The sequence below is a fragment of the Sinohyriopsis cumingii genome, chromosome 17 (genome assembly GCF_028554795.1).
Source record: "Sinohyriopsis cumingii isolate HCF-2022 chromosome 17, ASM2855479v2, whole genome shotgun sequence".
Taxonomy (NCBI): domain Eukaryota; kingdom Metazoa; phylum Mollusca; class Bivalvia; order Unionida; family Unionidae; genus Sinohyriopsis; species Sinohyriopsis cumingii.
The window spans coordinates 50,293,916-50,319,103 of record NC_142977.1 but is presented as its reverse complement, the minus strand read 5'-3'; the positions used below and the strand labels follow the sequence as shown (position 1 = coordinate 50,319,103).

General features: G+C 34.7%; 1 protein-coding gene across 3 annotated transcripts in view; it reads right to left on the bottom strand.

Moving 5' to 3' along the window:
- Positions 1–25,188, bottom strand: part of LOC149778674 (exonuclease mut-7 homolog) — a 74,710-nt gene that overhangs the window by 24,590 nt on the left and 24,932 nt on the right. For all 3 annotated transcript variants that reach the window (XM_089939476.1, XM_089939477.1, XM_089939478.1), the window contains 6 exons: positions 24,604–24,677; positions 23,102–23,140; positions 15,871–16,028; positions 12,457–12,631; positions 11,328–11,389; positions 8,803–8,939 (listed from right to left, as the gene is read on the bottom strand). In XM_089939476.1, the coding sequence (XP_089795602.1) occupies positions 8,803–8,939; positions 11,328–11,389; positions 12,457–12,631; positions 15,871–16,028; positions 23,102–23,140; positions 24,604–24,677 (645 nt within the window). The remainder of the gene's footprint in view (positions 1–8,802; positions 8,940–11,327; positions 11,390–12,456; positions 12,632–15,870; positions 16,029–23,101; positions 23,141–24,603; positions 24,678–25,188) is intronic.

Sequence of the window (25,188 nt, the reverse complement as noted above, 5' to 3'; positions counted from 1 at the left end):
ACATGTGTTACCGGTCAGCTGGTCAAAGCACTTTCTTTCCCCCATGGTGATAAAATAAAAACTGTTGCAGAAATTGATTATTGCATGAAACTGAGCCAGTTTTTCCCAGTACTTCAAAATGCTTAATATATCAGATATTAATCATTGTATTGTATATATGATGTTTAAAAACTAAATTGAAAAAACTCTACCTTCCTACCCTAATTGTAAAAACAGCTCAGTAAGTAGCAAGAATCACTGACCATTTTATTCTGATCGGGTTTGTTTTTTTGCTGCTTTTATTTCTTCAGGTTGCGTCTAGCTGCCCTGCACTATATCGAAAATTCAAACAATGCCCATGTAGTGACCAAGACTGGCCAGGAGTGGTGGAGAGTTGTTTATCCAAAAAGCAAGAAAGGGATGGAGGCTGTTGTAAAGCCCTGCAAAGTATACCCAACCTTTGGTAAGATTTTGACTAAATATGTTGGTGGCATATCTGTTATGTGCTTTATTCTCCTTTTTTATACCAAAGTCATTGTGTATAAGCTGCTGTCACAATTTCTTGAGGATGGCAGATGTCAATTGTAGATTGACAATAGCCAATTTTAATGTATAAATGTAATGTCCAGTGTAAACATGTAATCAGTGCTGGATTAAGGCGTTGTAAGCACTGAAAATATTATGGTATCCCCCACCCACAAAATGTGAAACTAAAAAAACACTATCAAAAGCTAAAAAGAAAAGTAAATCAAAATACATGGAGATCGAAATGGTCATATATAATTCATTGATTTCATCATCAACACTTAATTTGAATTTTTTCTGGTGCCCCTGTTGGGCTGGTGCCTTAAGCATGTGCTTAGTGTGCTTACTGGATAATCAGGCACTACAAGTAATTAGAAGAAATAAAGTAATCTCTAGTAAAATCTGAAATATAAATAAAATAATTAAATACATTTATAGTTCATGGAATAAATTTTATTAAAGTTCATTATGTTGGGACACAGGTTATTCTATCATTAGGAAAATATAATAGTTCAAAATTAAAAAAGTTCAGTGAGTTCATATCTTGGTGCATTTTTATTCTTTACGGTTACATTGCAGGCATTGCTGGACTTCAGGCAGGACTTGCCTACATACACAAAAGCATACATGTTCATGAAAGGGGCATCTTAGTATCCACCATCACTCATAGCATCATATAAACCATTTTCAAAAGATGAACTCATCAAAAAGCACAAATCACGCTTTTGAAATCGTAGAATTTTTATGGTGTAGCATATATGAAGCCAACATATTCCTATGAGGAAAAAGATTCTCTGATTTCTGGAACAACACAGGATGTAAGAACTTTACGGCTATGTCTGCTTAGTCGATCCCAAATCCATGTGACAAAACGCCGATATGCTATATGTCTGTATGTTCTGAAAATAAATATAGAATGCACATAAGAGTAAATTCATACAAGAATTAGACAGTTCTTCTTTGGTAAATCATGCTGAATTGTACTTTTAGTACTTTGGGTGAATTACTTTTGATAAGTTTATTTTTATAAAATTATTAATCTTCACTGAATACATATAGATTTGATACAAGACATCATACATGTAAAATGACCCATATCATTGTAAAATTGTTCTATTTATTTATTGTTTATTTACTGTTTTCTTGAAGACTCATTAACCCTTTACCTCATACAACCATCTTTGGACACCTCTACAAAAGTCGCATCAAAGCGACTTTTGACGCTTTTACAAAAGTCCCATGGAAGCGCCTTTTGACGTCAGCTGTAAACATCAGCCATTTTAAGCTGGTTTTCGTAGCACCACCTTCGGGGAAAACCCCTTATCAGATACTACATTCATTTCTGCGAATGACAATTACATCAGATCACGTGGTCACTGTTTATGTACTGGTTGATATCTGCTATTTAAAGTAAGTGGGTCGTAATCTCCACTCTCCAAAATGGCGGTCGCGGATTTCATTCAGTACTTATGAAGTTTTCATGATTAGAATCACAACTATGAAAGATTCAATAACCTAGGCAAAGGCTCTGATATTGATATAGGCTGCAATTAGTTTTTATAAATTATTAAATTTAGATGACTTAGTGATGTAGACACAGACGAAAAACTTGTAAATTTCGAGTATGAGAAATGGCAGCTACGGTTGGTCACATTGCCTCACTGACATGACGATGAACGAGTTCTCTCCAGATTTTAAAGCACATAACAAATTCTTCCGTGATAAATAATTACACAGCTATAACAATGAAACTTTACTCTTAAATTGTTCCACATATAATAGATGTGTACCAAAAATGTAAAATTGTTAAAATTGCTGTTAAACATAACATACACTACATTGCTTAACCGTTCACAGGCAGACTATGCGTATGCGGTCGACTAGGAAACATGTGTTCTATTTATAGCGAGCTGCACTTTGTCACTATGCTCTATGAGGTAAAGGGTTAAAGCTAGTTGATAAGCAAAAAATGTTTTCTGTCATGATTGCAACATCATAGTAATTATTACAATTTATAATAAACTTGCTATTCCTTTCTCAAAACAAGCAATATATATATATATATATATATATATATATATATATATATATATATATATATATATATATATATATATATATATATATATATATATATATTAATGGCACATGAGCACAATCCAGGTTATATAATGTAAAATAAGTTTAGATATCAGCCCAAAGAAAAGACAAGAGAAAAGGTTAAAGTCTTTAAAAGAGAAAGCCACATTTTGTTCTTAAAAACTGCATTCTTTTCATAAGTTCAAGACCATCATAGCTTGAACATCATAATGGAACGCATCCCTCTGCAAAAATGTTGCCTCCTTGAGTTGTAAGCTGAAAACAATTTGAAGTAAGAAAATCTTGCGTATAGTTTGTTTTGTAAAATGTGTCCCAAGCATTGTCACACGTGTAGGAGAATCTGATTAAAAATATCAACAGGAATTTAGAAGAAATTTGTATAAGATTGGAAAAATTACTCATGTATTGGTTCATTATCATCCAAACGTCCATGATGTTCCATGTATTCATACAGGGATACTTCCAGCATGTGTCTGTTTAAGCAGTTTGCAATGAAACCTTCATGGAGGGTTATACATGTCAGGTCACCCTTCTTTTTCTCAATTACCTCCACCTCTTCACAGCATAAGCACTCAACTACCGAGTTCATCATTCGGCAATATCCATAATCACACCTGTAAGGAAAGTGCACAACATAATTTTGACCATTCATGAATGTTTAAAAATCACTTTCAACATTTTGTAAGCATTGAAAAGGAAAGAGGCAGATTAGAAATAGCATGTTGATTCTGCAACTGAAATAAAGTTTGACAAAACAACATTAGTTCTCACTATGTTGCCTTTCAAAGTTTGGAGTAAGCATTATCAAGTCAATGTGATATTATGAGTCGAATTGTATTGAAAAGGTTAATAACATTTGACCTGTGATTTTTGTGTTAATAATTACAGAAGGAGCTAATCTTTGGTGTGCACTGATATTCATTTATCATAGTCCTGTATTCTGAGTGGGGTTTTATCCTTTATTTGAAAAAGAAAACATATACTTCACTGTGTGAAGGAGTAAATGTAGCTGAAGTTTAAAATAATGAACAACAAAAATTCTGTGATTACAGCATACAGCATGTTATTATTTTCACTAGAATTCGTGCTTTGAAACAATGCAGCTATTCTAAATTTACAAAATCTACATGTGGCTTTTAAAAATTGTGAAAACTTTGCTACTTAATATCAAAAATGTTTTATTTAGCAAGACATAAACACTAGAATACAAACATCTACTTTGATAACGAGCACTATCGATATATTTTAAAAGTTTCAGGCAATTGAGGGAGGATTATCAAAATTTGGGTCCACCAAAACTTACAGATTTATACTCATAGGAGTTGACAAAGTTCCAGTTTCTTTTAATGAACTCTAACGTGCGTGTTGCTAATTTTTTTATATGAAATGCATGCTATAAATCGGTACAAACCATTGTGTGTTCTTGAGTCGTCCTTCTTCACTCTTCAAAATATCCTAATCATTCGAAGAACATGATGCCGTGTCATCACTACCCTCTTCGTTGTTAGTGTTCAAAAGTGGCTCAAACTGATAAGGTAAAATGTTCACGCTTACAGAGAAGTCTGGGAAGTCGTGCTTGCAATTTTCCATGATGCAAAAGGGAAAAGAAATTATCTGAATCACACTAGCAATCTTCGTTGTCAGCTCGGCTGGGTGGTAGCAATAGATCCTATGATGTCACTACTGGCCACGTGATATGTATCTAATTATTTCTCAAGGCACTTGCATGGATAACCTAAATATTTCCTTGTAGTAACTAAAGGGCCAGAGAACGGTGTATGGGAATAAGATAAAATATAAATTTGCACGACAGGCAATCAAATAATAAGAAACCAACTTGTACGTTCCCTATTCCTTTAAGCAGCTTTTGAGGAGTTATGCAAGGTATTTCTATTTGTTGTAACAGCAGCCATATTTGATGGTGCATCATTTGTACAAACTTAAAGGATCTTAAATGTCTTCATGCCAGGATTCTTTCTGTCAAATCATGTGAAATCTACTTGGATTTTGGAAGTTGTTTCAAGAATTTTCTAATTTTAGTAATGGTGGCCATGTTTGATTAGAAAATCTGCATCATTTTGTTTTGTTTTGATTTGGTTTGATTTAGAGCTAGTTTGCCATTTATTTTTTCCTTTTTGAAATTGTATCAGTCTTTAAGGCTTGGCGTATAGAGATACCTCCTTGTAAACACTCTTTCAATACTCTCTCCCTTTAAGTGTTCTATTTCCTTTGGTGGTTTACAGCACAGCAACACCATACATGCCAACCCCTGATAGGCATAAGCATAATTATTGCTATTATGCCAGGCAAAGAAGCATAATTTGGACGTAAAAAGTACAATCTATACATTACATGCCAGAATTACAGCACATATGAAAAGATACATTTTTATGACTAACCTGGTTCGGCAGCTGGTCAAAATTCATGTCACAAAGGGCAAAATCCATATGGATTATAACCAGAATACAAACACAAAATACACAGAAAAATTATTTATATTCAGCACCCACTTCAACTAGTCTACATGTGTATTAACTATTGCTGAATGATCGTGAACTGGAAATCTGCAATGATCATGGTCAGGTGCTCAGAGTGTTGTATTACATTACTCACATATTCTTCATTTAAAGTTTGTAATGCAGACCTGATCTGTCACTTTTTCTAATCTAACACGTTCAGAAATTTGAAAAGATCCATCTGCTCTAACATGTTCCAACATATAACATCCACAACTCACAATCTAAAGTGTTCACAAACCATCTGGTGCCATTTTCTTGTTAAAAAAATAGACTGGTTCACTGCCTAATTAGGTTAGCAATAAAATGAATTTGTTAGTCAAAATGCACCATTTTCTCAGAAATGAGGTCATATACAGTTGACAAATAGCAAATAAGGAAAGTCTTCTTCCACTTTTCTTACATGGCAGTCACCATTTTAACAATATTCTCAAATTTATATGAGTGTAATTAAAACAATGATAATTAAATGACAAACACAACTTTTTATTACTTTAAGTTTTTAATGCAGCAAAAAAGCGTAATCCATATGCAGTCTCATGGAAAACATAATTTGCTGAAAAAAAGCGTAATGATTACGCCAAAAGCGTAATATATAATGGCATCCTTTTCTACAAGCTTGCACAACTTTCATGCCAGAATGCTTCCTCCATAATTTGGTAAAATTCTTCAAAGCAGTTTATTCAAAGAAACCATAAAAAGGTTTTTCTATTTTTATTTGTATAAACTTGCAAAGTTTGGTTAAAATTGGTTTAGTTGTTTTTGCAAAGACATTGAAAATATGCAATGGCTGACAGACAGATGGAGCATGACAGACAGATGGAGCATGACAGACAGATATGACAGATGCAAGGCTACACTATAAGCTCACTTAACCTTATCACTAGGTGAGCTAAAAATTCAAACAACAATGTAAGGGTATCCAGAAAAACTCAAGGACAAAATTAGATGTGCACCAAATATGATCACCATCAGTAATTCCATCTCATGCAAGAGTTCCTAGAAGGGACTCATGCTCTTCTGGCTTAAATGAACTTCCAGAAACCCATGATAAGACTGTTTCTTCTGTCTTTTTATTCTTTTAAACTGTTGAGTACTGAAACTATCTCTGATATTCTTAAGAAATTCCAACATAACAAATTTGGAAACAAAAATATTTTCTTACATTGCTCACAAGACATCTGCAAGTGCAGTACAAAATTGTTGTCATGGCCTGATCCTGAATGTGATATCATGGATAAAAGAATCCATGAACTTTTCTAAGACAATGTCAAAATACACCCACATTTCTTTTAGAACCAACTGAAAATCATAAGAAATTTCTCTGTTAAACTCGAATCTTAATGCAACCAGCCATATAGAAGAAGTAGCAATTAAAATAATTTTTTAAGATCACAGCAGCCATATTGGATCTCAGCTCAACAATATATTCAGTTAGGCTCAGGGAGGAAGAATCAGCCCATGCACTCATCTGCATGTCGTAAGGAGAAAGTAATGGAGGCAGGGGACACGGTGGCTAAGTTATTAACATGTTAGATCTTACCATCAGAACAGCCCATGTTGGCTACTATATAGTTAGCCCATCCTTGTGTAAGGCACATTATTTCAACTGCCCTGGCACTAAATAACCTACTTGTGTTGCTGTGCCTTTAAACACCAACCAAACCAAACTATATTTATGTCAAATCAGATGTCATAAGAGATGAAAACCCCTTGCTGATATGACCAATCTTTTGGGTGGAGTAGTGATCTAAAAATTTTGAATATGGCCACTGTGGCTGCCATATTCAATTTCAGATCAGTACCATTTCCATTTAGAACTAAATAGATATCACAAGAAATCTTGTAGCGGAAATTCTGCATTAACTATCAATTCAGAAGGAGTAGTAAAATCTAGATTTTTAAGATGGCAGTCACATTAAGTGCCAGGTTGAAATTAATCAATCTAAGACCAAACAGACATCATCATGAAGATTCCATGCGAATATACTCATCTATTTAGAAGTAGCAGTGATAACAAGATTTTCAAGATGGTCACTGTGGCAACCATACTGGATGTCAGATTGGTACCATTTTCATTTAGGATCTATCAAAAGAAGTCTTTTAGTCACAAACCCACATCAGTGGTACCATTAATCCAGGAATAGTGATAAGAATTTCATGATGGTCACCATGGCAGCCATATTAGAAACTGGACTGGCAAATTTTCATTTAGAACCAACCAGACATCATAAGAAGGTAATTCCTGAAGGAATGTGGAGGTGTTCCCCCCATCTACTGGGGTGCTGTTGTCACCCCTGGACCAGATCCTTCTCGTTTTAGACCAAGAAAACTAAAATCCAGCAAATAAGTCTAGTACAAGAATTGGGTATTGCATGAACATGAGACTACACTGTAGTTTAAACTTTTAACCAGCAACCTCTAGAAAGTAAAAAGAGTGATCTCCAAAACCAGGTGGTTGCTAAAAAAGGTTTATTTCTACATGAGTTCAGGCTGGAAAACGACAGATTTTTGTTTAACCCTTTAGCTACTACAGCTGTTGTGCAGTCTCACTACTGCTGAGTGTTATCATATCAGTTACTGAGACTACTGAGGCTGGTTGCTAGGCTGAATACTAGAACATCATCAAGGCTGACTACAGAAACTGACAATGAAAACATGGTTACATTTATATTCATTATTTCATTAGGTTCTGCTGGATCTCAGTGAAATAAAAAAACAGCTTACCTTGTATAGTGTCTGTTTTTCATATATTTCCACTTTATATTACAAAGTTAAGAGTGGTATCTCTCAAAACAGTCATTATCCACACATCAATGACGATGTATATTCCAAAATATGCCCACATCTCCGTGATGCTGATTTCATACCATTTCAGCCTCAGGTCTTGCTTTTGGTCCCCCATTTTCTTGACATAATCATTTGTTTCTTTCACAAGCTTTTCCACCAGACATTCAGGAAAAATCTTGAGGAAAAAAGTCGTTCTCATTGCTTAGTCCAAGCTTGATTGTTGAACCAACATGAGAATCAAAATCATTGATCTCAAACACGGCAAGGTCATTGTGCAAGTGTGACTATGTCCGCCTCATCATCCGATTAAAAATCATGCATCTGGTGTTGAAACGGGACTAACATCAATATCCGATCCATTTTCTAAGAATGATCCATTAAACTCTTCGATATCACTTGCACTGAACTCTTTAAAGTTGCTCATATCTGAATCGGAATCCCTCTTTGTTTATCTCAACTACACAAGTTTCGTAAAGTGCAGAAAAGCCCCGACAGTGCATGTAAATTTAACCTCTCAGCATTCACACTTGTATCAAAATGTTGAGTAAACAGTCCTCTCATTGGTTATGATAATCAAATATATGTAAACTTTTGTACTTTCAACCAATCAACATTTAGTTAACATAGCAGTCATGTCCACAGAGATGCGACACTGGGGTCTCGAGTACTACTGAACTATACGCACATAAGTGACACCGGGGGTAGTAAACTAGGCTTATCGACAATGCATATATGCGTCAGTGGGGTTCAGGAGCTATTTACAGGTGACACTTTGATGTGGTAGTCGTAGCTAAAGGGTTAATATAGCAGGACTTTGGGGCAGATTTGTCATCAGCTGCACAAATATATACACATACATAAAAATCTATCTACATAAATAATGTCAACTGACCTAATTTAAGGACATCATCATGACAGAAGATATCTGTGGCAAGCTGTTTCCAGTCTGCATCATTTAATTCCCTCTGTAATGCAGGTATGTCCAGAAGGTAGACATGGTCCTTGACTGCTAGCTGTAGTAAAGCCACTCTGGAATACGAAGAATGTATACTAGTCAGGATCTGACCTCATAGTCACTAACCTGACCCTGTCTTCAACAACCTGACCCTGTATTCACCAATCTGACCCTGTATTCACTAACCTGACCCTGTATTTATTAACCTGACCCTGTCTTCAACAACCTGACCCTGTATTCACCAATCGGACCCTGTATTCACTAACCTGACCCTGTATTCTCCAACCTGACCCTGCATTCACCAATCTGACCCTGTATTGACTAACCTGACCCTGTCTTCAACAACCTGACTCTGTATTCACCAACCTGGCCCTGTATTCACCAATATGACCCTGTATTCACTAACCTGACCCTGTATTCACTAACCTAACCATGTATTCACTAACCTGACTCATTATTCACCAAACTTTTTAATCTCCATCAACTCTTGAACAGAAAACATTCTTAAAAATTGATTTTATGAAAATTAATTTTAATAAAATAACTTCTTTATTAAGTAACTTTTTTTAAACTAAATATATACTGACTTTCAAATTTCATGTATATCAATCAACTGACTTATTATCAAGTATTCACAAGAATTCCATGGGATATTTTTACTTCATAGGTAAGATAAAACACAGAGTTTGTGTGTTCACTCAATTTGAGTTTTGTGAATATGAGGACTGTTATTAAAAATGCTGTTATGTCACCATGAAGAATTGCAAAAAATACTTACTTTTCACCTGCAGATAGGAAAAGAATTCAGTATTTAAAGTAAACCAACAAGCAAAGTAACAGAAATAACATTTTAAAAAATCCAGGTATAATTTAAAATGGCATTTTCCTTCATATCATCACTCAACAGGCAAAACTGGCAAATGCAAGAGCTATTTTGTAATAAAATTAGACATTAAAATTCCAAAGCAACAGTAAGTTTTAAAATGTAGTTTTTGATCATGAAAATAAAACAAACACATCTGGATTATCTGCCCAAATAGCCACAATCAAACAATACAAGAGCTGACACCATCAGAAGATTTTTGGTAAATACTCGATGTAAATCTGGAGATTTTGAGACAAGATTTTCATAATGTTAATAATGGGAGTCATACTTGAGGTCATATCAGAACCATTTTCATTAGGTACCATCTAGGCATCACAAGTAGTCTTCTGGTGAATACCCGAAGTTGATATAACTTTCCATTTCTTTGGAGTAGCAATAAGTGAAAGTTTCATACACAAACAATGAATTAAGATTATTATCATTTTGGTACTGTCATTTGAAACCATGTCTCATTTCAGTGAATATTACTTTGGCATTTGATGTACAAAAATACTATAGCAAATTTGGATGCAAGTGGTGTCTTGCTGCATCCCAATCCAGATTTTTACATCACGTGAATGCAAGACAGTGTGTGATTTGGATTTTTTTAACATAGCTTTAACAATTTTTCAGTCATATGGCTACAATGTCTGCAGTGTGACAGTTTATAGTGATGTCTAGCACTGGGGCATCATGCCGCAGGCATGTAGCATGACGTCCCACCCAGTCACATTATTCTGACACCAGGCTGACCAGTCCCAACACTAACCTCTTAATGCTGAGTGCCATGCGAGGCAGCTGTTAGTACCATATTTGTAAGTCTTTGATATGACTCGGCCAGGGATCAAACCCACGACCTCCCACAAATCAGTATTGTTTCTTTCTGAAATGATGTTTTTATATTAAGGATCCAAACATTTATGCTAATGTAAACTCTGGTCATGGTTTGTAGCAATCGCAAGATGCATGAAAACTGGTACCTAATAAAAATTTGTGAATTGACGGTATTTCATTTACTAACAAGTGTCCTTTATATTACAGAACATGCCAACCCTGAATTTTGTTTACTAACATTTCCCCAAGCAATAACCAACATTTTTATTCAGAATTTCTGATACAGATTTGTCTTCATTATGCTTACTTAATTACAGTCTTATATGTTTTTGTTGACAGAAACAAAACAGGTCCAATAACCCCCAATATATCTTACATTTTTAAATGTAAGCATAAAACATTTGATTAGTCAAGCACAAATTTCACTCAGATTACCTGGGTAATGCTGATGTTATGTCCAATCACATCAATAGATTCAATACTTAGTTTAAACCCAGATACAACTCTGGATGATCACCCAGGTGCATGATAACAAATTCCATGAATAACTTCCAGTCATCATTTTGTGACAAGTAAGAAAGTGCAATATGTGCATCAAGGCATTTCAGGCAAAAATAAAGGTTGTATGTCCACATAAGACAGGTGTCCTTTACGAAATGAACAAATACATAATGATATTCAAGCAGGATTCCTGCACATTTCTTTATGAGCAGGTGAGATTTACATAAAGGTGTCTCTGACAACAGGTTTCACAGTAACTCACTTCTGTATTTGTCCCGTAAATCCAGGCTTCCACTCCGAATCTATGCCAAGTACAGCTCCTGGCTGTCAACAAAGGAAAATCAAATACAATAAGAATGCTATTGTCAAAGTGGTTTGACTTGATAATATATTGACTAGGCATAACTTGATAATATATTGAACACTGATAGCAAAATGGTTTGACTTGATAATATATTGACTTGGTCCAACTTGATAATATACTGACTAGGCGTAGCTTGATAATATATTGAATACTGATAGCAAAATGGTTGGACTTGATAATATATTGACTTGGTTTAACCTGATAATATATTAACTTGGCTTGACTTCATAATATATTGACTTGGCTTGACTTGATAATATACTGAATACTGATAGTAAAATGGTTTGACTTGATAATATATTGACTTGGTATGACTTGATAATATACTGACTTGATAATATATTTAATGCTGATGGTAAAGTGTTTGATTTGACAATATACTGACATGAGTTGACTTGATAATATATTGACTTGGTCTGACTTAAAATATACTGACATGGATTGACTTAATAATATATTGACTTGGTTTTACTTGATAATATATTGACTTGGTTTGATTTGATAATTTATTGACTTGGCTTGACTTGATAATTTACTGAACACTGATAGCAACGTGTTTTGACTTGATAATATATTGAACAGGTTCTGAGTGATAAACAATATTTGAGCTACAATAATATTTATATTCTCATTTTAATGATTTTATACAAATACCAGTATTCCTCAGAATGGTCTTAATTGTCAATTCTTTACAAGTATTTTTTTTCATCTTTCAATTAAACATTTATAACAAAGTTTAACATATTTGTGACATATCTGAAATATTATTGAGGGAAAACATTTAAAAGAGGTTATACTTAAGAGATTCTGTTTTGTTTCACGAACTACCAATAGGTGTAAAACTATCAGGAAAATTAATTATACATGGGTTTACCAGGGTAATGTTGATATTATGTCCTTGTGTATACCTGGCTAAATGCCTAAGTGCAAGGAGGAAGACTGAGGCACAAAGACGCTGCAAGTCCTTACTCGAGTCATTCATAGTCTTAGAAGATGAAGACAATGTGTAGAAGTATCATTATCTTACCTCTGTGATAGCCAGGATGCATAGTTGGCATTTCTTTCTGGTGTCTACCAGGGTAATTGCTTCAGGAGGTAGAGACAGGTTATAGTAGTGTGAGTCCATCTCAGTCTGTGAAAAACACTCATCATCCCATGATTCCTCCACTGAACTACCACTTGGAAGGATATTACCCTGATTCCTATAGACAACCAATTAATCAATCAATCAATCAGTTAATCAATTTAATAAATCAGTTAATCAATTCATCAATAAGCAGATAAATAATTGATTACATGAACACATTTTGTTTTGCCAATTTGTCTCAGCAACTGATTTTTCTGTATGAAAAGTGCTCACTAAGAGCATTTCTAGACAGAAAATTCATGTCATACTACTTTCTTTCCTCAAAATTTGCCAACAAACTGCTTTTCCTTGAGACCAATGCTAACTGCTTGATAGCCCATGACAATGTTCAACAGTACCACGCTAACTGCTTGATAGTCCATGACAATGTTCAACAGTACAATGCTAACTGCTTGATAGTCCATGACAATGTTCAACAGTACAATGCTAACTGCTTGATAGTCCACGACAATGTTCAACAGTACAATGCTAACTGCTTGATAGTCCATGACAATGTTCAACAGTACAATGCTAACTGCTTGATAGTCCATGACAATGTTCAACAGTACAATGCTAACTGCTTGATAGTCCATGACAATGTTCAACAGTAGTTGGACAGTCTTGGTTCCAATGATTATGAAGCTTTTGAAATGAATCTCACTAAAATGGAAAAATCAAGGAAATGTTGCATTAAATCTAATGACCATCCAGGGTAATTAGAAAATTTGTTTTTGGCATAAATTCTTAGGCAGGGTTACTTTTTATGCAGTATTTATGGTGGCGCTCTGAAGTTTCATATTTTGCATAGGGATAGAATTTTAAAGAAAAAGAATTTCCCATGATTTCTTCACTGGGTATACTGACTATATAATAAAGACTTTTGTATGTCTTAAGTGTTGTTAAAAGAACTTCTAATTCCCTTTATTCTGATGTATGATTGATGAGTGTAATTTAAGTTCTAGAGTATACAGCTTGGGTCCACTTAAGATGTGCTTGTATAAAAAAAACTGCTAGCTCCCGCATGGTCATTTTCACTTCCTGGACTTCAGAGGTAAATTGTAGAAAAAGAGCCGATAACTTTTTTTACTTTTCAGATATTCTGTAATTGGTTCATTGCACTCTGAGTAGCTGCTATTGTCTACTTCAGCAAATTTTGTTTTCCCTATTTTAATAACTGCTAAAGTTAGTGTACTTTTGTTTAATTCTGGTTAATTTGTCAAGCACATGGGAGCATCCATTTTGTTATACCGTGTGCTTAGATCATGTACAATTTCCACAAAAACAGAATCCAAAGAAATGTCAGATACATTAAATAAAAGCAGCATATAGGTATGCCAACATTATCTCTACTGTGCATGTTAGAAATGCAAACAACTTCACCTTACATATGTCACTCTCTGAAAAGTACATAATAACTGTTGAGCGCCCCCTATGTTGTAAATGGCAATTTTCTGGCCAATCGACTCTCTACAGAAATTTCACTCTGTCAATCTGATGCAAAACTACTTAATTTAAAACTAGTTTAATAGTTTCAAGTAATGCTGCATTAAATAAAGTATAAAAACTTGAGTAACTTTATAATGTGTGTTCCCTGTATAAACAACTAGAAAGGCATCACTTGACTTAGAACTTTGGTGACTTGTCATTTATTGCAGGATTGAAACTTTCAAAACATTTGGTCTACAAAGTTTGGTCATGGAACTTACACTAGAACAAAGGTTTATTGTTGAGAAAATTCATTTTCCTTTAACCTCACTTTAGACCTTTCTACCCACAAATCAACAAGCTTCTTTCTTACCCTAAACAAAGGCCATCTTTAAGTGTTGGTCCAGGTATGTGATGAAGAACTAATAATATTGTGTATATACTATTTTTCTGCTTTCAGTCACAGTGAGTTTGACGTTCGACATGTTGATCCCAAAATCAATTTGCTTTTTCTTAATCACTGGTGCAAGCCACCCATAGCTTATAAACAGCTGATGATGAGCATCTAAAATTATTGTGCTGAAACCCTTTTTATTCTTTTAGCTTGAGTGACCTTGACCTTTGACAAATGGTCCAAAAGTCGTTGTTGTTGTAAGGTTTAATGCCATTTTTCAGCACACGATAGGCTATACATGGTAGCCAGTATTAATGGTGGAGGAAGAACCCAGGAAATCCCCAGAAAGAACCACCGACCCTCGAGAAGTTACTGGCAAGCTTTCTCACATACCCACATTGGCTGAATCTGAGACTCGAACCTACGCAGACACCAGTGATCCGTAAGAGAGAGCGCTTTAGACCACTCGGCCACTCAGGGCCCTGGTCCAAAAGTCAATAGGGTTCTTATTTATCCCAATTACAAGCTATCCACAAAGTTTGATAACTGTAGATGGTGGACAACTAAGATTATTGTCTGGAAACAAATTTTCTTCATTTACTGACTCTAAAATCAAGACGTTTCTTCCATACCCTGAGTGCAAGCAAGCCAGTAGCAATTATACCCATTAATGATGCAAAATATGAATTCAAACTAAAAAAGATCTTGATAATGAAATGTTGGTCCTCTGCTAAATTTTACTTTGCAGTTATTTATCTTTACATTGTAATTATTAATCTTTTTCAAATTTAAACATTTAACATGCATTATATATAGCTCCAGTACTGTGCTGACATGCCCACCCTACCCTGAAACAGACTGGTCTAAAGCACTCGCCTTTACTGATCACTGCCATCTCACCTCTAACCACATTGGTTCAAGTCTACTGGCACATTATGTGATGGTAGATCAGGTTCTGTGTTATTTGCAGTTGGACTCAACTTATAAGCAATACTGTATCCCAAAAATGTATTTTGTTTTTTAAAAATCAACAAAAATGATAAGCTACAAAATAAACGAGTTCAAAGAAGATAAAATCTTTTTTACTCAATTCCTCATTTAAAAGGGTAAGCAGTCATCATTAAATGGTCGGTATGTCCCCTACCCCACCCACCCACCCCACCCCATGCATACTGGAGGGATACATATTTTGTTTTGCACTGTCTCTTTATCCATCTGCCCAACACACTTACCATATGTAAAGATGTCTGAATAAACTAATGAACCGAACCAGAACCAAGTCATTCTGACACTTTTTGTGGGTCTCAAAATCTAATAAGAATCCAGTGACTGTGACTTATTTTTCACGGTCACAGGAAATACATGGTACAGGCAGGACATATGACTTTGCTTCCAAAAATAAATCCCTCCTTGGTGGGACTTGGTTTCTTCCACCTGCATGTCCATAACCTGGGTCTGTGAAAGCACAAGATGTAAAATTATATTAATCTACTCACGATGCCAATGATTCCCTGGCTTTTCTGACTCGCTCTGGAATTTTATCATCAGGAAGTTTGTAAACCACTGACCACCTGATGGCCTCATCTATCTCGTTGTAACAGAACAACTGTTCAACCAACTGTTCCTTCAAATATTCATTGTCTCCAACAGCATGCTGCAACAGAAGGTAAAAGAAGTTATCAAAAATTAACACAGGAATCATATGATATTGTATTTCATCAACCTAATTCATGATTTTGATTTTTTTATGTGAATTGACAACAAAGATAATTAAAGTACAATGTCCAAGGTGTCAAATTTATTAAACATTAAAATGTGTAAATTTTCCTTAACGCATTATCAATATGTGGTCTTGTAATACCAATATGTGCTCTTGTAATACCAATACATAGTCTAGCATGTAATCTAGTAATACCAATACGTGGTCTTGTAATACCAATACGTGGTCTTGTAATACCAATATTCGGTCTTGTGATACATGTGGTCTTGTCGTCATGCAATACCAATATGTGATCTTGAAATACTAATTTGTGATCTTGTAATACCAATATGTGGTTTTGTTGTATATGTGGTCTTGTGGTCATGTAACATCAATATGTAGCCCTGTGATACCAATTTCTCACCCATGCAACAGATAAATCTAGCTGTTTTGCTAACCTTACTTTTCTTATCTCAGTCTAGTCATCTCAGACCAGTTGTCTCAGTCAAGGTGTCCACGCACTCAGAACTACTTTAAAAAAAAATGAAAACCTTGTTGTCTTCTGCTGTGCCTCACCTAGTTGTTCTAAAAACAAACAACAACAACAACATATATATAACAAAAAACATAGTAACTTAAGGTCAATCCATCTTTAAGAACACACCATACATAATATTTCGAGAGACACACACACACACATGATATTGAGCAATTTTATCCTATATGTTGGCCAAACTCAGTACATTTTCAGGTCAGCATCATTAAATGTAGCTAAAGTCACCTAATTAAATTGAAATACTTCATGTGAAACAAATTATATGCTGTTAGCTACATTTAATGACGATGACCTAACAACTGACTGTGCTACAGATAGGAATAAGATTTTCAATGCTGTGTGGAAGAACTATGACAGAAAACACTGATCCATTGCAAATAGGCTAGGCCTACACAATTCATAGCCTCCAGTAGAGACAAATAATATAACCCCTAAACTGAAATTTCCTACTCTTGGTCCAAAATCCCAACAAATATTCTATTAATCAAGGGACACTCTGGCTATACACATTACTGGCCACAAAAATCTCAACTCTCTCAACAACTACAGAAAACTTAGTAACAGCCAGAAATATGTTATGCCAAACATGCTTTCTTCTAATTTTGTTAAGCATCTGAAATTGTGCCCCAGTTGAATCAAACACATACCTACAATCTTTAATGACAAATAATACACTTACCAGCCAGAAGGAATCATTTATCCATCCACACATTAATCCATAAGCAAATTTCACAGTAGCACTTGGCATATTTCCAAGACAGAAAAAGTAATTTTCATAGAAACCGTGAACTTGAAAGTTCAGCACATTGTTATCCGCTAGAGTCCATATTTGGAGGATCTTTCATACACAGGGATAATTTTACAATCAATATTAATTACAACACAAGTATGTCACAAAACAGTTTCACCTCCTCCAAAGAAAAGAAGAGTTATATATGATAGTGACAGAGATCTCTAATTACCCATGAACAATCTAATGCAACATGTTACTCTTCGTAACTGCTTGTTCTAAGTATAACTACAGTAGAGATGTGTACCCATTATCGTTTCATTTTTACAATATAACTTTTCAAAATTGGAACTGATGAAAATAAAACAATTTCTTGTAATAAATATTAATTATTTATTGTCAATTTCATATAACATCCATATATTAAATGTGAAAATACCTCATTACTATGCGATGTCTTACGTTATTTTTCTTTGCTCACGCGTTTGACTGTGTACTTTGGATGCAACAGTCACACCACAGCCCTCATTAACATATTTGTATTAATGAGCCGTATGTAAACATTTGCACGTGAACTATATTACACTAGTGAAGAGTTCTTTTTACTTTAAAGGAAAATATTGGGTGAGAAAAATAATCTATGTTGGGGTTTGGACCGAGACAAGGAAATATCAGTCACGTGGTTACATTATATGTCTCCTCATTCAGCAAGCCTCATGGGGAGATAAATAATGTAACCCCTTGACTAGGATTTCCTTGTCTCGGTCCAAACCCCAACATAGATTCTATTATGTAGTCTAGTAATACCAATATGTGGTTTTGTAATACCAATATCCAGTTTTGTGATGCATGTGGCCTTGTGGTCATGCAATACCAATATGTGATCTTGTAATACCAATTTGTGATCTTGTAATACCAATACCAATATGTGGTCTTGTGGTCATTTAACACAACATGTTATCTTGTAATATCAATAGGTGGTCTTGTAATACCAATACCAATACATGTATGTGGTCTTGTGACACCAATGAGGTTTTGTAATACCAATATGTGGTCTTGTAATATCAATACCGATAATTGGTCTTGTAATACCAATACCAATATGTAATCCAGTAATACCAATATGTGGTCTTGTGATACCAATATGTGGTCTTGTAATATCAATACCAATAATTGGTCTTGTAATACCAATAAGTGGTCTTGTGTGGTGTTGTAATCCAGTGTGTGGTCTCGTAATATCAATATGTGGTCTTGTAATACCAATACCAATATATGGTCTTGTAATACCAATATGTGGTCTTGTAATACCAACATTTGGTCTTGTAATACCAATATGTAATCTTGTAATCCAACGTGTAGTCTTATAATACCAATACCAATAATTGGTCTTCTTATTGTTATTGTTGCTATAGGGTTTAAGACCATTTTTCAGCACAAGATAGGCTATACATGGCGGCTAGTATAAATGGTGGAAGAAGAACCCAGGAAAACCCCGCAAAGAACAACCGACCCATGAGAAGTTGCTGGCAAGCTTTTCCACATACCCACAATGGCCAAGCCTGAGACTCAAACCCATGCAGATAGAGGTGAGATGGCATAATGGTGAGTACTTTAGACCACTTGGCCACTTAGAGCCCCAATAATTGGTCTTGTAGTACCAATATGTTGTATTGTAATACCAATATGTAGTCTTGTAATACCAATGTGTGGTCTTGTAATACCAAAATATGGTCTTGTAATACCCAGTACAAAAAAACCAACAGCCTGATGCTTGGGGCATCTCTAATTTCACATTGAGTCTCACCTGTATATTAAGTAAGGTGCCTGTCAGGCTTTGTCAAAACTAAATCTAATTTGCCTGAGATAACTTTGATCATACTGATGAAATTTGGACATTTATTTTCAGGATGTTGACCTGCCATATCACGGCGTGTCATGCTAAAAACACGATTATTACTCCCGAAACCCCTGACACAGTCGTGTTTCAAAAAACACTATTTTCAGCAATCTTCAAAAATGGTACCCAAAAAAGCCCATAAAAAACACTTCATATGTCTGTTACTAGTAGCATGTATAAACTGTAAACAGTCATGACTGGAGCTGATGTAAAACCATCCTTTGGGCTGGTAAAATAAATGTAATTAAAAAGGAAAGAGGTCAGGTATAAACCACCATTTCACGTATTACTTAAGTGACTGACAACAGCTAGGGTGATGTATTTCAAGAATGCAGTGGGAGAGCCCATTGTGATAATTTGCCAGATTTGTGTAAGAGAACAAAATATATTAAATATGACTGCCTTGAATGAGAATGTTTAAGTCATCCATATTAAAGATTAGTGACAAGTTTGTGAACAGCGGCAAAATTTCTTTGAAGTCAGATTTAACTCTATGTATAAAACGGAAAGCATGATTATTTCAGTTGTAAGAATGTGTTCAAGTGTGATTCATTTTTTAATGGTGATTTAGAAAGCAAAGCCCAGCAAAACTAAATTTCAGAACTCTTGGTTGATGGAAATTTACTTTGTGAAGCATGGCAGGAAAACAAAGTGTGTGTGGGGGTGCATTTGATTCTTGGCACATACGGCAAAAAACATATTGACAAACATGTACCATATCTGTCAAAAAAAAGAGCACCACCTGTATGTAACATCTTCAACATGCTGAACGTTCAGATTCATTCTCTTTATTATTATTTAAGCATTACCATCCATATAAGAGACAGAGGCATTTATTACTGTTGTATTGCCTGTAAAGCCCCCATTAAATCTGAACATATTATGCCCCCCCCTTCCCCCCATGAAATGATCAGCAAGCATATCCCATGATCACACTGCATGAGATAAAGTTTTGACAATGCTAATGTTATGGTGGTTCAGATCAACTCATTTCTTAACAGAATTCACTCAGAGAATCCAGCAAAGAAGTTTGAACACCAGTATTGTCCAGTTTCTACTGAGTGTAGTGATTAACACTAACGACACTTGCAGTACCTTCCAACACCCTACTGAACCCCACTGAATTCATATCTGATGTGTAGCAACTAAAACTTTGTGTGACAAATAATATTAAAAAAGGGGCATTTTGGGCCTATGGAAATTGTAGTCCGCACTTGTGGAATTTGAGTCAAGGCATTTGATTTTTATATAATGACCAGCCTTGGACCTGTGCCTAACATTTTTTATATAGTTACCAGCCTTGGGCCTGTGTCCAACATTTTTTATATAGTGACCAGCCTTGGACCTGTGCCTGGTATAACCCTACAGGGATGACCTCCCTTGAAAAATGAAGTGTCACTGTTATTGTGTCATGATTTACAATAATTTATCATTTGTTCTGAGTACCGTATTTGCCGGCCTATAAGTCCTATCTGTAACTCAGTAACCTTCCTGGTTTGGATCAATAAATGTAACTAAAAGTACCTAATTTGTTTCATACAAAGTATTTTAAATGTATTATGTACTCTTAGCTACATATAATGGCAATAACCTGAAAATTTATTGAGCTACAGATAGGATAAGAATTAGGATGCTGTGTGGAATTAAGCTATAAAAATCTTCCGGTTTCATATATATTAAAAGTGCAACTGTATGCTATTTCAGATTACCAACAATAGGGAAACTGCATCACTGATGTGAAAATGCTTTTTCCACACTTTTCTTTTTTTTGGGGGGGAAAGAGAGATACAGAGAGAGATGCATATTTATTCCCACACATTTTTCTTCTTGCACTCATGATCAAAATAAAATATGTCCCGCCCTATATATATATATATATATATATATATATATATATATATATATATATATATATATATATGAGAGAGTGAGAGAGAGAGAGAGATTCCAGGTCTTTGTAGGTTTTTTTCTTCACCTTATTACCCCCGTTTAGCTGAAGTTTTTGTCAAAGAGAGAAAAAACAATAAATTATATAGTAAATGTAAACTATGAAAATACATACCATACTCCTTCAGGGTTTGAATATTCACAATAGTCATATCCATATAGACTCCATTTACTAGGTTAAATCCCAAAAATGACAATTTCGCATGATTTCTAGTTTTGTTTGCAAGTATAACAAACTCTCCATTCCCAACAAATAAGATTATTTTTTCTCAAGTGCATGTACTCTTCCTGTACTTAAGCTGCAACGGTTTTTGATCTTTGCTCATGCTATCTGTTACTTTAAATTGCTGTCAGTCCTATCGCCAAGTTCAAAAGATGTCACTGATTGAGAAATTTACACGAGTAAAATCTTGCATTTCCTTTCATTATATGGTACCATATTCATAATACCCACGGTTAGCCTCATTTCCCTATTGGTAGCCTCACTAATCTGATCTGGTCTCCCAAATCTTGACCTCAAACAGGTGTTAACTTTGGAAAACCTGACTACAGCTGTAGCATATTTAATTAGCATGTACATACCAGTACAAAGCCACATGATTTGTGAACAATATAAGTCATAACTAAAACTAGAAGGAATTGCTTACCTAGTGGTATTAATTGATAATGGAATATGGTTCTGCACTTTTGAACATGAGTCATCAAGTAAATGAACAATAAAAGATTACTGTACAATCGTAAATTCATCTCTCTCTCTCTCTCTCATAATGGGGCATAATTTTTATTTGATCATGAGGTGCAGCAAGAAAATTGTGATGCAATATCTGTCTCTGTCATGGTTATTCATCTTCTAACTTTTCAATTCTAATGCCCCTGTATCAAATTTAAACAATGTATAATACCAACAATGTATATTGCTAATGTATGCTGCTTTAGAGCAATTACATCTGATATAAGTTAATTTTAATACTGACGATCATGTAATTGTTTCAAATCCTCAATGTGGAGTTCTATATTTTTTCATACACGATCCCTTCCCCAAAATGAAATATGTTTCTACACATTATTTTTCATACTTTTGGAGAATTTGTTCTGTACGAAAAATTATGTGATATACAATAAAGTGATTTGGATGACAAAATCCATATATAAGTCGATTTGGAGTATAAGACGAAGCTAAGATTTTCTGGTAAAAAAAGTATCATCTTATAGGCTGGCAAATACGTAAATATATACAAGATCCTTCAAGAGAAAAAAAAAGAAAACTCAACTAAAGAAAATGCTCAAGACAAATTTACAAAATAGTTATTGACCAGAAATTAGCTGGTAGTCTCGCGCTTGCACACCCCTGCAAGAAACACCATTTGACAAAATAAAGGCAGTCTGACATTATGAGGGCCTTTACTCTTTGAGGGTAAACCTAATGCCCAATGTCGTTATCACAGTGGAAAATAATGGTATGGAATTGTTAAAGCTCATGTAAAAGGAACAATCTTTGTTTGTTTGAGGCAACATACAATTCCAAATCCAGCAAGATACCACTGACAATGCTTTTTTAAACTAACTACAGAAATGTGTTTACGTAACACGGATCTTCCACAACAAAACCCCAAAACCTAAATTCACATTTTAACAAAATGAGTGGACAGACATTGATAACTTTATAAAACCTACCACTTTTAGAATTTATGCTCATAGTTCTAATGTATACACCCCTTATAAGTTGAATGAAACAGCTAACAACTCAGACCCTGACCGGCTGTAACAAGATATACCAACAGGTTAGGTCTGTGTTGTTTTTTTCCACTGATCACTCCTAACAAAATGCACAGACCCAGACTTGCAGGTACATAATATTGAGGCAGATCAGGGTCTATGAAGTGTTCAGTTAAACTCACCTGCACCATGTCTTCCCAACTTCCTACACCCATGGACCTCTGAAAAGGAAACAATCTCATAATCATCCAAATATTTTACAATAAATATCAATCAAGAATCCCTCTATTGGACTGATGCTCTACTGGCATAGAGGAATTTCCTGGACCATTTATTCCTTTTAAATGCAGTGTTGAAACCATCTTTTTTGATATTCTTTAGTGACAACAAGATAATAAGTGAACATAATGGATGCCAGCTTGGCACCATTTTAATTTAGGACCAACAAGGCATCATAAAAAAGTCTTCTGGTGGAAAACCCTTGCTGATATGACTTTCCATTTTGGAAGTCTTTTGGAGGAATAGAAATAACAAGATTATTAAGATGGATGCTATAGTGGCCACATTTGATATCAGAATGGCACCATTTCTATTTTAGTACCAGTTAGACATCACCAGAAGTCTTTTGGTGAAAGTATTTCAGGAGGACCATTATCGCAGGTATATTAGAAGTTAGACTGGCAACATTTTCACTCAGATCCAAATCAACATCATAAGACATCTTTCACTGAAAACCCCATGCTGATATGACCATTCATTCAGGAGAAATAGTAATAACAAGATTTTCAAGCTGGCCACTGTGGCAAGCATAATGAATGTCTGACTAATCAGACATCATAAGAAGTTGTTTATCAAAAACCCATTGCTGATACAACCAGCCATTCAGAAGGATTAGTAATAACAGCATTTTCAAGATGGCCATTGTGGTTGCCATCCCATTAGCACCATTTTCATTTTGGACCAAGCAGACATCATAAGATGTCTTTTAATGAAAACCTCATGTTGATATGAGGAGTGAAAATAACAAGATTTTCAAGATGGCCATTGTGGTGGCCACATTTGATGTCCGAGTTGTACTATTTTCATTCAGAACCAAGTATACCATGAGATGAATGTGTGCTTAAACTTTCATGGTAATCCCCCAAGTAGTTTAGGAGGAGTAGTGATAACAAACTTGCACTAATAGACTGACAAACGATAGGCAACTAACCATCCCATAAGCTCTTCTGGTCTATGACCAGTAGAGCTAAATATATCAAATTAAATATTAAAATATATAAAATAGAAACATATATATTTATGTAGATAAATCATGATACTTTGCCTTTATTAATATGAGATACAATTCGCAAATAGTAGAGGACCTTAATGGAGATCAGTCATATTTACCTGTTGGAGTTAATCTCTATAAATAATTAAATAATTAATCAATTTTTATTATTCTTCTTATTATTACTGTTATTCATTTACATCAGAATGTTTAATTGGGATATCCTGATATCAAATGTTAGAAGTCAATTCTAATAGCCTGCATGACAGAACCAGTGTCTGAAATTTAACAGAAATTATATTTTTTATAGTTAAAAATATCAATTATTATATATATACTCTCTCTCTGTCTTTTTCCCTGTCTCTCTCTCATGTATGCACATACACACATTCAAAATTCTCCAGATATACCAACCTCTATAAATTTCTTGTGAAGTAGATACCTCAAAGCTCCAACACCTCTAGCATTGACAATGTTTGGACACAGATCTTCATGAAAAATACGAAATGCAACTGTAATCAAACTGAGTTTCAAGAATTCACATTTCAACAATTCTTAATGTTTTCAGCTTTTAAAACCCTCTTATTCACCCACCCCCCCATGTAAATTCTTTTACAAAGCAGAAATAATTGATAAAGTTCATGGTACCAAAGATACCTGAGTACAAGTCCAATTGCGAACTACACGTCATTTCAGTTTGTTATAAATAATTAGTAGAACAAACAACATGGACCTTTATCTGCCAGCACAGATCATGATGTATGTTGTCTGTAGTTGGGAAGTGACTTGTAAGTGAGTATATATGGTCTGTGGTAATCATATTTGTCAACAAATGGCATTAAAATTTTCTAGATAAAACAAAATCCAGATAAGTGTCTAATCAAGCAGTTTTGATTGTATTTACTTTTTTCCTGCCTAATGCCGTTAGAATGTGTTTGAAACTATTGATTACATATTTCATAACTTTTCAATATTTACTTTTGCTGTGGAAACCAAAGA